The 17,487-nt window shown below is 33.2% G+C and overlaps 1 protein-coding gene across 1 annotated transcript in view; it reads left to right on the top strand.

The window, feature by feature from the left end:
• LOC139503491 (sodium- and chloride-dependent glycine transporter 2-like) overlaps positions 1-17,016 on the top strand; it is a 34,980-nt gene extending 17,964 nt beyond the window's left edge. Inside the window, exons 7-15 of the mRNA XM_071293279.1 lie at positions 2,290-2,424; positions 2,937-3,040; positions 3,585-3,709; positions 5,836-5,948; positions 8,110-8,250; positions 10,816-10,915; positions 12,177-12,292; positions 14,694-14,855; positions 15,836-17,016. Of these exons, the coding sequence (XP_071149380.1) occupies positions 2,290-2,424; positions 2,937-3,040; positions 3,585-3,709; positions 5,836-5,948; positions 8,110-8,250; positions 10,816-10,915; positions 12,177-12,292; positions 14,694-14,855; positions 15,836-16,039 (1,200 nt within the window). The 3' untranslated portion in view covers positions 16,040-17,016. The remainder of the gene's footprint in view (positions 1-2,289; positions 2,425-2,936; positions 3,041-3,584; positions 3,710-5,835; positions 5,949-8,109; positions 8,251-10,815; positions 10,916-12,176; positions 12,293-14,693; positions 14,856-15,835) is intronic.
• The last annotated feature ends 471 nt before the right edge of the window (positions 17,017-17,487 follow it).

The following is a 17,487-nucleotide window of genomic DNA, read 5'->3' as shown; positions in this document are numbered from 1 at the left end:
TGGGCAATAGTATATATTGTTCTCTCACAGGGAATCAAATCTCTAGGAAAGGTAGGAACTAGCCCTATGTAACTTAGCTGTGTGTGCAATAGTATGTATTGTCCACTCAAAGGATATAAAATCTCTTAGAAAGGTAGGAACTAGCTCTATGTAAGCTAGCTGTGTGGGCAATAGTATTTATTGTTCTCTCAAAGGGAATTAAATGTCTGGAAAGGTAGGAACTAGCTCTATGCAACCTAACTATGTGGGTAATTGTATTAATTGTCCTCTCAAAGGGAATTAATCTCTTGGAAATGTAGGAACTAGCTTTATGTAACCTAGCTGTTTTGGCAATAGAATTTATTGTCCTCTTAAAGGGATTTAAATCTCTTGGAAAGGTAGGAACTAGCTCTATGTAACTTAGCTGTGTGGGCAATATAATTTATTGTCCTCTTAAAGGGAATTAAATCTCCAGGAAACTTAGGAACTAGCTCTATGTAACCTAGCTGCTTTGGCAATAGTATTATTTATTGTCCTCTTAAAAGGAATAACATCTCTTGGAAAGGTAGGAACTAGCTCTATGTAACTTAGCTGTGTGGCCAATTGTATTTTATGGTCCCCCTCAAAGGGAATTAAATCTCTTGGAAATATAGGAACTAGCCCCTTGTAACTTAGCGTTTTGGGCAATAGTATTTATTGTCCTCTCAAAGAAATTAAATCTCTTTGAAAGGTAGGAACTAGCCCTATGTAACCTAGCTATGTGGGCAATTGTATTTATTGTCCTCTCAAATGGGAATTCAATCTCTTGGAAAGGTAAGAACTAGCTTTATGTAATTTAGCTGTGTGGGCAATTGTATTTATTGTCGTCTCAAAGGGTATTAAATCTCTTGGAAAGGTAGGAACTAGCTCTATGTAACTTAGCTGTGTGGGCAATTGTATTTATTGTCCTCTCAAAGGGTATTAAATCTCTTGGAAAGGTAGGAACTAGCTCTATGTAACTTAGCTGTGTGGGCAATTGTATTTATTGTCCTCTCAAAGGGTATTAAATCTCTTGGAAAGGTAGGAACTAGCCCTTTGTAACTTAGCTGTGTGGGCAATAGTTTTTATTTTCCTCTCAAGTATTTATTGTCCTCTCAAAGGATATTAAATTTCTAGGAAAGGTAGGGTCTAGCCCTTCGTTACTAAGCAATGTGGGAAATAGTATTTATTGTCCTCTGAAAGGGTATTAAATCTCTGGGAAAAGTAGGAAATAGCCCTACGTAACTTAGCTATGTGGGCAATAGTATTTATTGTCCTCTTAAAGGGTATTAAATCTCTTGGAAAGGTAGGAACTAGTCCTCAGTAACCTATCTATGTGGGCAAAAGTATTTATTGTTCTCTCAAAGGGAATGAAATCTCTTGGACAGGTAGGAACTAGATCTATGTAACCTAGCTGTGTGGGCAATTGTATTTATTGTCCTCTCAAAAGGAATTAAATCTTTTGGAAAGGTAGGAACTAGCTCTATGTAACTTAGCTGTTTGAGCAATAGTATTTATTGTCCTCTCAAGGAGAATGAAATCTCTTGGAAAGGTAGGAACTAGCTTTATGTTACCTAGCTCTGTAGGCGATAATATTTATTGTCCTTTCAAAGGGAATTAAATCTCTAGGAAAGGTAGGAACTAGTCCTTCGTAACTTAGCTATGTGAGCATTGGTATTTATTGGCCTTTCAAAGGGTATTGAATCGCTAGGAAAGGTAGGAACTAGCCCTTCGTAACTTAGCTGTTTGGGCAATAGAATTCATTGTCCTCTAAAAGGGTATTAAATCTCTAGGAAAGGTAGGAACTAGCCCATTGTAACTTAGTATGTAGGCAATAGTATTTATTGTTCTCTCAAATGGTATTAAATTTCCAGGAAAGGTAGGAACTAGCCCTTCGTAACTTAGCTATGAGGGCAATAGTATTTATTGTTCTCTCAAAGGAAATTAAACCTCTTGGAAATGTATTTTATTGATTATAACAATAGGTAGACGTGTCCACGAGATACCGTAACATAAGCTGTAAAAGGAGCCAATATGACAAATGGTGTAGAAATTCTAAAGATAAATCAGACGGCCTGGTTTTTACAAATACATAAATAAATGAAAAACGAGTAATAAGACAACCATTAAATTATAGTTTCCTGCTTAAGGACAGGAACATACTGAATACGAGGTCAGACGTCTTACAACTGAAGATTTCCATTTTTTAAATAATAACTTTGAATCAAATTGAATATTGTCATTTTTCCCCATGTTACCATAATTTCTGAATAAATAGAACTTGTTTTGTAGGTTGTATATTTTACTGCCACATTTCCTTACATCCTGTTAACCATTCTGCTGGTCCGTGGTCTTACACTAGAGGGATATGAAGAAGGAATTAAATTTTATCTAACACCGGACTGGAGTAAGCTTACTCAGGCTGATGTAAGTTATCACAGAGTGTATTTAAATTTATTTTTTTGTATGAAAGTGAACGAAAAAAAAATGAATATTAATTTTTATTTCATTTTGTAATAATATTTTGTTAACGATATATTTATTTGATCTAAGGGACGTAAGTCTACATTTTATAATATTGAAAAATAAGACCTAAATTTGATTTCGCCGAAAATGACTGCATTGTCATTGTATAAAGTACTAAGTCATTTTATAGCAGCAACTTAAGAAGAGCAAGACATTTCCGACCTTACTCCAAACTTTTATGACCCCGTTTTAAGCTTCTTTTAAGTCATGTACTGCCGAATTTTCTTTGTTTCGTTACAACAATTTATATCTTATTTCACTCTACATAATATCAATTTGACTGTGCCTGAAGCAAAACAAACAATGTTCTGTTCGTGTTGCATGTTCTGTTTGTGCGGGATTTTTAAATAAAGAAATTAGCATAAAACTCCAACCTGAATGGACGTTTGACCATGTGACATCGTATATTACAGGTATGGAGTGATGCAGCTGTTCAGATATTTTACTCTCTAAGCGCATGCTCAGGCGGACTTATTGCTATGGCAAGTTACAACAAATTCAGCAACAATATTTTAAGGTATTGTATAGCGCGGGAATTAGGATCAATAATGTCGATTTTAGACTATACTAAACTGATTTTAGGATACCCCAAAATTATACTAAAATGATTTTAGGTTACCTAAAATCAATTAAAGGTATGCTTAATTGTAATTCAGTATATTCTGAATTATAATTAATTTTTGACCTTGATTCCGCGTAATAGTATTGTGTTTTGTTCAATTTTCTGTATTTTTAAAGCTAAATGAAACTATTGTTAATCTTCCATATTATGAGTAGAATAAGTAAATTAGTATATCACTGAGACTATATATATATATATTTAACACAGATTTCCACAATAACAATTTACTACTTTAAGGTAACAATTTTCAGGAAATGAAAGAAACATATATGTCCAGATGCAAGTACTATGTAGGACAAATTTGAGATCTCTTATATATCAGGTACTTACCCTAAATAAAGGTAGATTAATTTCTAAGCCAGTAGCAAACATTAGTATTTCACCATTTTATAGATACTTTCCTGGTTCAGTTATAAATATTCACATTTTACCATTTTAGAGATTCCTTCCTTGTACCTCTTATCAACTGTTTGACCAGTTTTTACGCTGGTTTTGTCATTTTTGCTGTCCTGGGTTTTATGGCACATAAGAAGGGTACCACAGTGGATAAAGTAGCGGCTGGAGGTAAGATTTGGTTTCTTAGTGGCATTCATGATGCTCTCGATCTTCATGCGGTGTCTAAGTAATCACATAATCACAGTTGCTTTACATAAGAAAGTTAGGAATATGACAGTTGTTATCCATTTGTTTAATGTGTGTGAGCTTTTGAATTTGCCATCTGATTAGGAACTTTCCGTTTAGAATTTTCCTTGGAATTTAGTATTTTTGTGATTTTACTTTTTGTCAATACTAAAGTATAATCATTTAATCAATATTTTTTTTTAACAAGGTAATCAAATAGTCAAAAACACCGTCCTCGATTTTTAAATGATCAAATACTTTAGTACTCGTCACATATTTTGTCTGATAATCAATTAATCACTATAAAAACAACCACGTTATCACATAATCAAAAACGTCATGAGTCATTTATAAAAATCCTTTAACAGCATGTTAGTGAAATATTTTTTGTATATATCGTGAACTTTGGCTTTGGTTGTATTGAAAATATGTGGGGATCCGTTTGCTGTGTAATAATTGGCCTTTGGTTGATATTCTGAGTACTGCTCAAATGATTTGATAACGTATACATTTATTATTTGTTGGGGATATGCTTTTACACGACTGGTCGTCATCGATAGCACATAAATAAAGGCAACAGTAGTATACCGATGTTCGAAATTCATAAGTCGATTGAGAAAAATACAAATCCGGGTTACAAACTAAAACTGAGGGAAACATATCAAATATAAGATTGATTGATTGTTGGTTGCTTTATGCCGCATTAGACAAATATAAGAGGAGAACTACGAAACAACAGAAACACAACATTAAAATGTAACACACACAGAAACAAACTATAATTTTTAACAATGACCATTTTCCTGACTTGGTACAGGACATTTTAATAATACAAAATGGTGGGTGAACTTGGTATTGTGCCATGCCAAACATCCCGCTTTAATGGCAACGTTAGATATAACATTAAAATGACAACATTACATGATAGGACTACAATACAAATAAATGGGAGAACATATAGGACAGGGAAGTACACGAATATAATATTAAGAATATAATATTAATAATATTATAATATTAATAATATTATAATTATATAATTACATAATATTGTTAACCGTTGTTCGGCCGTCCGTCAGTTAGTGTGTTCATTGTGTAATTTTTTTTATCCGTAGTTTAAAGATGAAAGTGATTTTGTAAAACATCAAGAATACCCATCTGCAGATTATTTTCTGACTTCTAATTGAATAGAATGTACTATATTCCATATTATTCTTGTACTCATTTCAATATGCACACGACAAGCGCATATTGCGTTCCAGGCACATCTATTTATTCATTCACATCCGGCTATTTCTTTGATTAACACATATCTCGTTTGATATCTTCAGGATGACTCTTTTATTTCTAACCAAAAAGTAAAATAACGAAAATACCGAACTACAACGAAAATTTTAATCGGAAAGTCCCTAATCAAATGGCAAAACCAAAAGCTCAAACACATCAAACGAAGGCAAAGCAATTATCGTATTCCAGACTCGGTACACGCATTTTCTTATGTAGCAAAATGATGGATTACACATAGTTTTATAGCTCTCTAAACCTCTCAATTGAAAAACGGTCGCATAACATTCCATTATGTTTACAACAATGTGTAAACAAAACAAGCTGACATAATAGTTAAAAATTTCACAAAAAAAGTGGATCAGCGATAAACATATTGTTATAATCTTAATAACTATAAACAGATAAATATATCACCAAATATATAATAAATGGCATGTAGACAAAACACATAAGAAAATCGAAAAACGAGACTACAGAAAATGACCACAGCACAACAACACATTTGCGGGATGCATAAGTACCGAGACAAGTCAGGGTTATTAGTAGAATACGTTTCTGATTTTCTATTATAAAGAACAGCTAAATGACCTGGACGTTAATCCTTGGAATCAGACAGATCAAACATACATAATGGAAACACGTATGAAATTGGATCATTAATAAATTGATAAATTAAAAGTTAATTACAATTTTTAAACTGGTAAATGTAGCACCAAAAGATCAGTTTACATTGGTTTTTTTTTATCAGTACATTTTGTATGTTTTCTATATTTTCTTTACAGGACCCGGATTAGCATTTGTTGTGTACCCAGAGGCTCTCGCACAAATGCCTGTATCACCATTATGGGCTATCTTGTTCTTTTTTATGATGATGACATTAGGTTTTAGCTCACTTGTAAGTTCACATATTCCTTCATTTCCGTAGCTATTCGTTAATTTCCGTCAGAAGTGTATATGTAGATTGCATACTAGGTTATTTCGTGAATAACCGCCAGAAAAAATAGTTTAATTATTTTAATTCTCAAACTAAACATTAGCCATTTTAAAGTTACATGTTTTTTCTCGTAAGCTCCATCAAATCCAAAGTTGACATTTCGTAACTAAGGAGTCGCCATGTTGACTTGCTGAAATGCGTAAATATGCGAATAATGCAATAGAATAGAAAATAAAACAAAACCTACCTCAAAAATCAGTTTTAATACAATATCATACGAATTCCGATGGTTCATGTAACAAAAAACTTTCAGCTTTAGCGGTTTCATTTGTATGACGTCATGTTTCGAAATGACTTAAATGCGCCAAAAAAGATTAATAGACTTTCGCGGAATTTTATTTTATTTCTATTTTGTTGATTTCTCCGAGATCTTGTGCATTACTTCTTTTTATAATGCATACGAATAAGAATAAAAGTTATTTTGTCTTTTTTTAATTGCACTTATTAAAACAATAAAATCGGCAAAGGGTCTGCAAATAGGTTCCAATACATTTACGTGGGAAGTATATTGAAACAGCCATTATTATGTATATATCTGTGTCTGCGCTAAGTATAGATATATCGAGAATTTTAACCCTGTGTTGTTTACAAAGCTAAAGAAGCACGTCATATTAGAATTCTGATTTACATGGATAAAGGATTGTGTTAGTCCACATACATATGTCGTATTAGAATTCTGATTTACATGGATAAAGGATTGTGTTAGTCCACATACATATGACGTCTTCACAGCATTGATTTGAAGTATCCTTTCAATTCCGTCACTATCATGAAAAGTGTTTGGGCTAGTTTTGTGAATATAATTGTATGAATTGCAAGATTACATACTAGTATTCGTTATAAAAATGATGTGATGAGTGTTCTTGCGTTTGTTGGTTCTGTATTTCTGACACGTAGTGTTGTCATTTCAGCGATATTTTTAAACATTTACATATAAGCGGAATGTATGGCTAGCCATAAATTCCGCTTATATGTAAATGTTTAAAAATATCGCTAAAATGACAACTGCCATATTCCTGCCTTGGTACAGGAAATTCTAAGAAAAAAAAAATTTCTTAGAATTTCCTGTACCAAGGCAGGAATATGGCAGTTGTTATCAATTTGTTCATGTCTAAGTATTTTGGCGTTTGGTTTTGTTATGACTTTTGTACAGCGGTACACTACTCTTGCCTTTAATTATCAAAAACATGAAACGTAAGCAAAACAACTGTTATATTACTGACTTGGTACAGGCATTTCCTTATGTCGTCGAAAATGGGGTTAAATCTCGTTTCATGGCTAGCAACATCCCTCAGTTGTACGACAGTTGCATAGAATTTCATTATATTGAGTGACAACAATGTGTGAGCAAAACAAACAGGTGTAATAACTAATATAAAATTCAAATGCGAGATATTTGTCATCGAAACCAACATGACATTAATTAATTGAACTTATACAAGTGAGAGGTTTAGCGCTATACAACTACATACGAAAATACCTGTACCATGTCGGTTGATGTGTTTTGTCTTTTGATTTTGTCATTTGAATAGGGACTTTCCGTTTTGAATTTTCCTCGGAGTTCAGTATTTTTGTGATTTTACTTTTTAGCATACATAAAGATACAAAAATAATCGTATGCTGTCTCATATGCTTTATTAGTTATCATGGATGTCGATGAACCAAATTATTGTATGTTTTTTTTGAGAATCTTTCATAGCAGGAAATGAGTCCAATATTGAATGTCATGTCTTATTTGATTGGTTAGCACACTGTTGAATGTCATGTCTTATTTGATTGGTTAATGCAGTGGTCTTGGTCAAAGAATATGAAGTCCACTAACATTGTGACAAGCTTGTGCAAAACAAAAATATACTGCGGTCAATATTCACCTATATTCATACCGTAATCTTACAGTATTTATCAAAACATTGCATGACATGCATTCGTCACATCTCGGCCGATTCCATACCTTCAATGGATAGAAAGAAAGTAGCGGATTCATCCGAGCGTTGCTGATTGGCATGACATAGTGTTTAAACTTGGAAGGGCAGCACATACTGATTCATGTTTTTCTTTTCAGTTTTCGATCACAGAAACAGTTATAACAGGTCTTGTTGACGAAATGAAGGATTATTTAATGAAACCTAAAATTCGGTTATATATGTTCAGATTTGGCATTTGTGCCTTCTTCTTTCTACTAGGTTTGCCAATGGTTACTAGGGTATGTATATGTTATTTCGCCTTTTCAGAATTTAAAGGACTATGGGTAATTTCATTGTTCGTACACCAAAATGTAAATAACGTCATTGAATGGATTTCCATTGTTCCGTCGTTTGAAACAAATCACAACATTTTAGTGTATGCTTTTAAAAAATTACCCAGAATGCATTGGATTCTGAAACGGTGAAATCGTCTTGTCAATTATTAATTTTCAAATATTTATTGTTAAATATATATTTCGTGTTGACACTGTTTCTTTATTTGAATTTTCCGTACTGTACCGCTTGTTTCACACTATTATTTATTAGCATTATGCTATCTACATGATCTATGTATAATTGTTTGTTGTTGAAAATATTTCTGCAATTAAATTCACCTTTTCGTATATTGTTGTTTATTTTTGCACTTGAATATTTATTTTCGATGCATTCCGTAAATTTCCCGAAAAGACGGTCAGGTTATGTTTTTTGTTTTGTTTTTAATTAACGTATGACGAATGTCGGCTGTTTTTCATTGACATTTTCTATTCGTTAAAGTCATTTGAATCTTTAAATTAACACAAATAATGGAGATTGTGTTTTTTTATAACTAAATGGCTAGTTTTTATTATAAATTTGTACATACTTATTTCTGAAGAAAAATCTTTAATTTGTCCAAATTTAGAAGAAATTTTCTTTTTAAAAATTATAACTGCCCAGACAATAATTCGCCAACAACGTAGACACCGCTCCGCCATCGCAATAAACTGTATCTTATTGGTCATGTTATACACGTACTATTCTGAATATTCATGCTTCTTTGTTGATTGTTAGTTGACAATCGGTAAACTTCGGCTTCAAAACACAACCATTAATTAGCTGCCATTTTTCAAAAAAAAAACACTGATCAAGTGAAATTTATGTTTTTAACATTATACGACATGGATGCTTAAAAAATGATAAAATCGTGCACACAAGACTTAGTTTATAAATGCATTGGTTCACGAAATGGATTAACATTTTTCACCAGTCACTCATTTCATTAAGTATTTAAAAATAAAGGCAACAGTAGTATACCGCTGTTCAAAACTCATAAATCCATGGACAAAAAACAAAATCGGGGTAACAAACCAAAACCGAGCGAAACGCATTAAATATAAGAGGAGAACAACGACACAACATCGAAACGCAACACACACAGAAACAGACCAATCATCAGACAAAACACCACGAGAATAACAAATGTAACATGAAAACCAAATACATGAATTTGGGATAGACAAGTACCGTGCCACGTCTTATCTCAATATCTCAAAAATAAGAGAAAACACAAACGACTCAACGTTAAAATGCAACACAAAGAGAAACGAACAATATATAACAATGACCATCTTCCTGACTTGGTACAGGACACTTTTAAAGGGGAATAAAAGTGGTGGGTTGAACCTGGTTTTAAGGCATGCCAAACCTCGCACTTTAATGGCAAAGTTAAATATAACATTAAAATGACAACATAATATTACAGGACTACAATACAAATAAATAGGAGAACATATTAGACACAGAAAAACATGATTAATAGATAACAAAAAGCATCAGGTTTAAAATTCAATACGCCAAAAACGCGCCTTGCCCACACAAGACTCACCAGTGACGCCCAGATATAAAAGATCGAAAGTGAAAAAAGTACAAAGTTGTACAGCACTGAAGATCAAAAGTTGAAAAGGTTTCGCAAAATACGGCATTGTTTTTATGCCCGGGATAAGAACATTCTTATTATATAGAACAATTCATGCTATTGCAAACAGTAAATTTTATCAAATGAATATGAAAGAGATATACACAAAGAAACTAAAGTATTAACTAATTACAGAAAACTAAACCTGAATACATAACGCCTAGATATAAAAGATCGAACGTGAAAAAGGTACAAAGTTGTACAGCACTGAAGATTAAAAGTTGAAAAGGTTTTGACAAATACGGCATTGTTTTTATGCACGGGATAAGAACATCCTTATTATATAGAATACTTAATGCTATTGCAAACAGTAAATGTTAACAAATGAATATGAAAGAGATATACATAATGAAACTGAAATATTAACTAATTACAGAAAACTAAACCCAAGTTTATCACAAAATAGACACACATCCGAATCAGTCCAAGCGTCAACGTAATTAAAAAAATTGTGACGTCACATACGATGGCGAAAAGGCAGAAACGTTATGCCACATTTGAATTTATGAAATTTAGAAACAGCATGACGTCACATATGAAAAACCACCGACTTCTATAACTCATGGATTACTATAAGACATGCGTTATAGTAGTCTCAGAAACAATAATACTAACTTACAAGTGACACTTTATATATTCCGTGCTTCCAAATTGATTTACTAGATTAACCTTTATCAGTAACGTCAAAAGCTGAATATTTAAAAGACAGGGATGTTTACTAACATAAACAATCTAAAAAATATCTATCGTCGGTAAATTTAATTAAGTGAAATATTTCCTTATTCCGCTCGTCGTCAGTCCTTACTTTCGATCTACTTTCTGTAATAACTATAATTATGCTATTTTCCAGGGAGGTTTATACATGCTGAATCTGTGTGATACGTACGTGGGTGGTTTCCCTTTGTTATTTGTAGGTCTCTTTGAACTTACGTTAGTGTCATACATATATGGTAAGTTGATAATAAAAATGTCGACGTATACAATATATGGAACATATGTAAATGTGCTACATATATTGTTAGTTAACAATAAAAATGTCGACGCATACAGTATAAAGAACATATGATTATGTAAAATGTACTTCAGGTATGGTTAGATAGCAATAAAAATGTCCACGCATACAGTATAAAGTAAAAATCACAAAAATACAAAACGGATAGTCAAAGGCTCAAACACATCAAACGAATGAATAACAACCGTCATATTTCTGACTTGGTACAGACATTTTCTTCATGCATTTTCTTATGTAGAAAGTGTCGATTGAACTTGGTTTTATAACGCTAAACATCTCACTTGTACAACAGTCTATCAAATTCCAATAAATTAACAACGATGCGTGAACAAAATAAACAGTCATAATGGGTAAAAAAGTTAAACTTATGGATACAGCAGTCAACATTGTGTTATAATCTTAATCACAATGAAAACAAACAGTCAAATATTTAACAAAGAAGCACAAAAATGCATAAATCAATTTAACAACATCATTCATTGCTTTCTTATATTTGTATTATATTTATGTATGTTAAAATGTCCTACATATATGGTAAGTTAACAGTACAAATATCGATGCATAAAGTATAAGAACCATATGTAAGATATGCTACAAAAGTGCATACTGTATAACATGGGAACATATTCAAAATATCCTACATATTATATGGTTAGTAATAATATAATATCATCATAATATGCTTCTGATGCCTTGTTTTTTATAAATTGTTTTGTTGTTGCCGTCAGTTTTCTGGTTTGAACTTTTTTCATCTCCTCGCTTTTAAATCCGACTATAAGGTATTGGTAGGTCTTGCGTCCAATTCATTTCATCTGTGTTTGATAGTAATCTCGTTTTATTTATATTACTAGTAACAAACAAACAAAAATCTAACGCATATAGTACAGACACAGAATTCGTTTTGCTATCATTAATATGAATAAAAGATCAAAGATTTCGAAAGAGATTCAAAGTGTGCTACTTAAAATAACTTAGCTAATTAACGCACTCATAACAATGGTAAAAATTTGACATTATAGCATTATAGTTATCAAAGGTACCAGGCATATAATTTCATACGCCAGACGTGCGTTTCATCTTCAAAAGACTCATAAAATTCGCCACTACGGAATCATTTTATCTCACATTGAAAAAAAGTGCAAACTCTAAAACTTCCAAATATATATCAAGCTAACATTTTTTTCTCTACTATTTTTCAGGGTTTTTCCGATTTAGAAAAGACATAGAAATGATGATGGGAAATTCCCTACCAGTTCAAGTAACATTCTTCTTCTTTGCCCCAACATGGTGTGTCATCTCACCCGTAGCATTAGCAGTGAGTATTGTATAGAAATGATGATGGGTAATTCCCTACCAGTTCAAGTAACATTCTTTTTCTTTGCCCCGACATGGTGTGTCATCTCACCCGTAGCATTAGCAGTGAGTATTGTATAGAAATGATGATGGGTAATTCCTTACCAGTTCAAGTAACATTCTTCGTCTTCGCCCCGACATGGTGTGTCATCTCACCCGTAGCATTAGCGGTAAGTAATGTATATGATTGGAAATTCCCTACCAGTTCAATTAACATTCTTCTTCTTTGCCCCAACATGGTGTGTCATCTCACCCGTAACATTAGCAGTGAGTATTGTATAGAAATGATGATGGGTAATTCCCTGCCAGTTCAAGTGACATTCTTCTTCTTCTTCGCCCCGACATGGTGTGTGCATTAGCAGTGAGTATTGTATAGAAATAATGATTGGAAATTCCCTACCAGTTCAAGTAACATTCTTCTTCTTTACCCCAACATGGTGTGTCATCTCACCCGTAGCATTAGCGGTGAGTATTGTATAGAAATGATGATGGGTAATTCCCTACCAGTTCAAGTAACATTCTTCTTCTTTGCCCCGACATGGTGTGTCATCTCACCCGTAGCATTAGGAGTGAGTACTGTATAGAAATGATGATGGGTAATTCCCTACCAGTTCAAGTAACATTCTTCTTCTTTGCACCAACATAGTGTGTCATTTCACCCGTAGCATTAGCGGTGAGTATTGTATAGAAATGATGATGGGTTATTCCCTACCAGTTCAAGTTGCATTCTTTTTTTTTGCCCCAACATAGTGTGTCATTTCACCCGTAGCATTAGCAGTGAGTACTGTATAGAAATGATGATGGGTAATTCCCTACCAGTTCAAGTAACATTCTTCTTCTTTGCACCAACATAGTGTGTCATTTCACCCGTAGCATTAGCGGTGAGTATTGTATAGAAATGATGATGGGTAATTCCCTACCAGTTCAAGTAACATTCTTCTTCTTTGCACCAACATAGTGTGTCATTTCACCCGTAGCATTAGCGGTGAGTATTGTATAGAAATGATGATGGGTTATTCCCTACCAGTTCAAGTTGCATTCTTTTTCTTTGCCCCAACATAGTGTGTCATTTCACCCGTAGCATTAGCAGTGAGAATTGTATAGAAATGATAATGAGTAATTCCCTACCAGTTCAAGTAACATTCTTCGTCTTCGCCCCGACATGGTGTGTCATCTCACCCGTAGCATTAGCGGTAAGTAATGTATATGATTGGAAATTCCCTACCAGTTCAATTAACATTCTTCTTCTTTGCCCCCACATGGTGTGTCATCTCACCAGTAACATTAGCAGTGAGTATTGTATAGAAATGATGATGGGTAATTCCCTGCCAGTTCAAGTGACATTCTTCTTCTTCTTCGCCTTGACATGGTGTGTGCATTAGCAGTGAGTATTGTATATGTATATGATGATGGGAAATTCCCTACCAGTTCAAGTAACATTCTTCTTCTTTGCCCCAACATGGTGTGTCATCTCACCCGTAGCATTAGCGGTGAGTATTGTATAGAAATGATAATGAGTAATTCCCTACCAGTTCAAGTAACATTCTTCTTCTTTGCCCCGACATGGTGTGTTATCTCACCCGTAGCATTAGCAGTGAGTATTGTATAGAAATGATAATGGGTAATTCCCTACCAGTTCAAGTAACATTCTTCTTCTTCGCCCCGGCATGGTGTGTCATTTCACCCGTTGCATTAGCGGTTAGTATTGTATATGATTAAAAATCATCTAAGAAGAACATGTGATTTCACGTGGAGTGTTAGTGGCAAGTAAGTCAACAATAGTATCATTCCGAAGACAAAAGCAGTAGTTAAAGAGAGGCGACAGATATAAATAGAATATTCACAGTCGAAAACAAACTGACAATGATGTGGTGAAAAGTTAACGACAAACAAAAACAATATATAGTACACAAAACACAACACGGAAAACTTAAGAAAACTAGGAAAATATAGAAGCGACGTGTCAACATTAGCTTTTGATGTTTGTAGAGCAAAATTCAGAATAGTTCCGATCTCAGGACTGACATGACAAACCCAACCAGACCCATCTAATTGTGCTGTTTTTATTTTGGTTGTATTTGTATTAAAAGCTATCCAGTATTAACCTAGTACAATGGGGTGTTATATGTACCTAGATTGGGCCATCTCCTTACCCTTTTTATACTGCCTATATGTGATGTTTTGTATGACAATATTGATCTTGTTCTTTTTTTGTAGGTTGTAATTGTATTAAAAGCTATCCAATATGAACCTAGTACAATGGGGTGTTATATGTACCTAGATTGGGCCATCTCCTTACCCTTTTTATACTGCCTATATGTGATGTTTTGTATGACAATATTGATCTTGTTCTTGTTTTGTAGGTTGTAATTGTATTAAAAGCTATCCAATATGAACCTACAGCAATGGGGTCTTATATGTACCCAGATTGGGCCAATGCATTGGGCTGGATGATTGTTCTTTGTCCATTGGTATTCATTCCTGGATGGTTTATATATCATCTGCTGTTCAAAGACAATAGAGGGGTAAGCTTGTACATTAAATGATTAAAAATATTTGTGTAGAGATTATTATCGATGATTTAACTTGAAAAACTACTCACACACTGGCTTTTTATACATATAACAAGATGTGGTACGAGTGCCAATGAGGCAACTCTCCAATTCAAATCACAATTTGTAAACGTAAACTATTAAAGGTCAAAGTACCAATTTGCAACAATTTAACATGACGTTATGTTATGTAACAACCACTGAAAATGGTATTAAATATATATGATAGTTTCGACAATTTCAGCGTCACGTCAGAACCCAGAGTAAAATTATCAATAGCGTACACCAAAAACTTGTGATTTTTTTTTTAAATTGTGGGTTAGAGCAATGCAATTACTTTAGAAAAAAAATCTATGACAGAAAACTGAATTCCGAAGAAAATTCAAAAGGGAAAGCCCTAATCAAATAGCAAAATAAAAATTTCAGACACATCAAACGAATGGATAACATCTGGCATATTCCTGACTTGGTACAGGCATTTTTTTTATGTAGAAAATGGTGGATTTAACCGGATTTATAGCTAGCTAAACCTCTCACTCGTTGACAGTCGCATCAAATTCCATTATATTGACAACGATGCGTAAACAAAACAAACAGACAAAATTGGTAAAAATGTCCAAAATAGGGGTACAGCAGTCAACACTGTGCTACCATTCCAATCACCACAAAAGCAAACAAAGAAGCACAAAAAGGCATACATCAATTTTAATATCCTCATTTTGCTTTCAAAACGGCGAATATCTGAAAATGAAATTCTTTCGAATTGTGCCTGTTTCATTCTACTTAAACAATCAAGGTCATTTTGTCGAAAAGCGTTGCGAACAGGCTGGAGATAGCATACTTCAGATATAGAACAGGACTAAGAAATAACCTTTGAACTTTTTCTTACATTGTTTTTATTATGACATTCCCATATACAATGTAAAGGACCATTTGTTTACTTTCTTCTTTAGATGTGCTCCCCAAGACCCAACTGGGGACCAGCTCTTGATGAAAACAAAACTGGAAGATATGCTAAACCAATCACACATGCTCACCCACAGGCCGCGTATGTTGTTGAAAGTGAAAAGAAGCCTTATTTTAATCAACCAATCACAAATGGTCTTGAGAATAAAGGATATGAATCGGACTTATCTGAACCAACTACCAAGTTTTGATGACGTTATTTTGACAAAAATGTTAACGAGAGAGATCTGATTATTTCTACTGTTTAATGTACATATTATAAAAACATGATGTTCTTCTCAAACTCGATATCTACACATGTGTGTATACTTATATATCCACTAAACTGTGTAGATTAAAGATTAAGCAGAGGGAAGTCAATATATCTGCTGTACATCGCTGCTCTTTAGTTATACACAGATGTAATTTACTAATTCGTTTATTTCATTGTTGTCACTTTAAAAATGTAACTTCTCACTGGATCATGTGCTGCCTCATTGACACATTTCTTAGTATCTTTTATCCGTTGTTTTGCAGTTTAAGGTGTTTCACATTGCTTTAAATCATGGCCGACGATGTTATCTCCCATTTTTATGAAGAATGCCATACTTATTTTTACCTTCTCATCGCAATAGTCAATATGATGTAAGATTTTGGGTTACAGTAAAAAGATGGTAAGGTATATGACTGTATAAATTTCTGAAACAACATCTCGACAAAATAGTGTTATCAAATTTACCAAATCATCCAAGGTTAATCAATAAAAGGAGATGTTTATAAAACCTGAAAAAAAAACCCAAATGGTCGACTATATCAACCAGTTGTCATATTCCGTACTCGGTGCAGGCCGTTTCCGAATAAATTTTTTGATTCCTACTTGTATATCTAGCTATACCTCCCAGTTTTATAATAATTGTTTATAGTTATGTTTACAAAATTGTGTGAGCAACATAAATCGACTAATTGGTTAAAGTAACATTATTTGAGATCCCAAAAATGAGGGTGTAATACATTTTTAGAGATTGTCAATTTTCATGGAATTTCCAACGAACCCCAATATCTGCAGCTGTAGATAACTGCATGTTACTTACCAGGAATGATAAACTTCAAAAAAGCAATGAGGAGTAAACATATTGTAACGATGTAACATATTCAACGATAGAGAACAATAAATAAACATTAAAATATATACAGACTTTTTTTAATTTCCCTTATTTTGTTTCTAGCACTGAATTGACGATAAAAAAAAAAAACATTCAAAAGTTATCCACTTGGTACATTAAAATTAATGATGTCCAGTATAACATTTTATATAAAAGAAATTAGTATGTTATATATTTTATATAGAGATTAATACATGGCCTTTTCCATATCAGCCTGGGTATCATCCCGATACTCCCATATCAGCCCGAGACGGAGTATCGAAAAGGCCATGTATTAATCGCTTTATCATATACTTCCGACAATAGTTTTATGTAAGGCAAATAAACAAATGAAATAACTAAATCAGTCAAAAACTTTATAAAGAAGTTAAATTGTGAATCAAATATACTATAATTGTCCAACAACAGCATCACTACCTCCATATATATGTATGGTAACATTTCCTATAGAGGCATTTTGAAACATTGAAAATTTGGAAGAGTTTCAGTTTATGATC

Source organism: Mytilus edulis, chromosome 14 (genome assembly GCF_963676685.1).
Source record: "Mytilus edulis chromosome 14, xbMytEdul2.2, whole genome shotgun sequence".
Taxonomy (NCBI): domain Eukaryota; kingdom Metazoa; phylum Mollusca; class Bivalvia; order Mytilida; family Mytilidae; genus Mytilus; species Mytilus edulis.
This window is presented reverse-complemented; position numbering and strand designations above follow the sequence as displayed.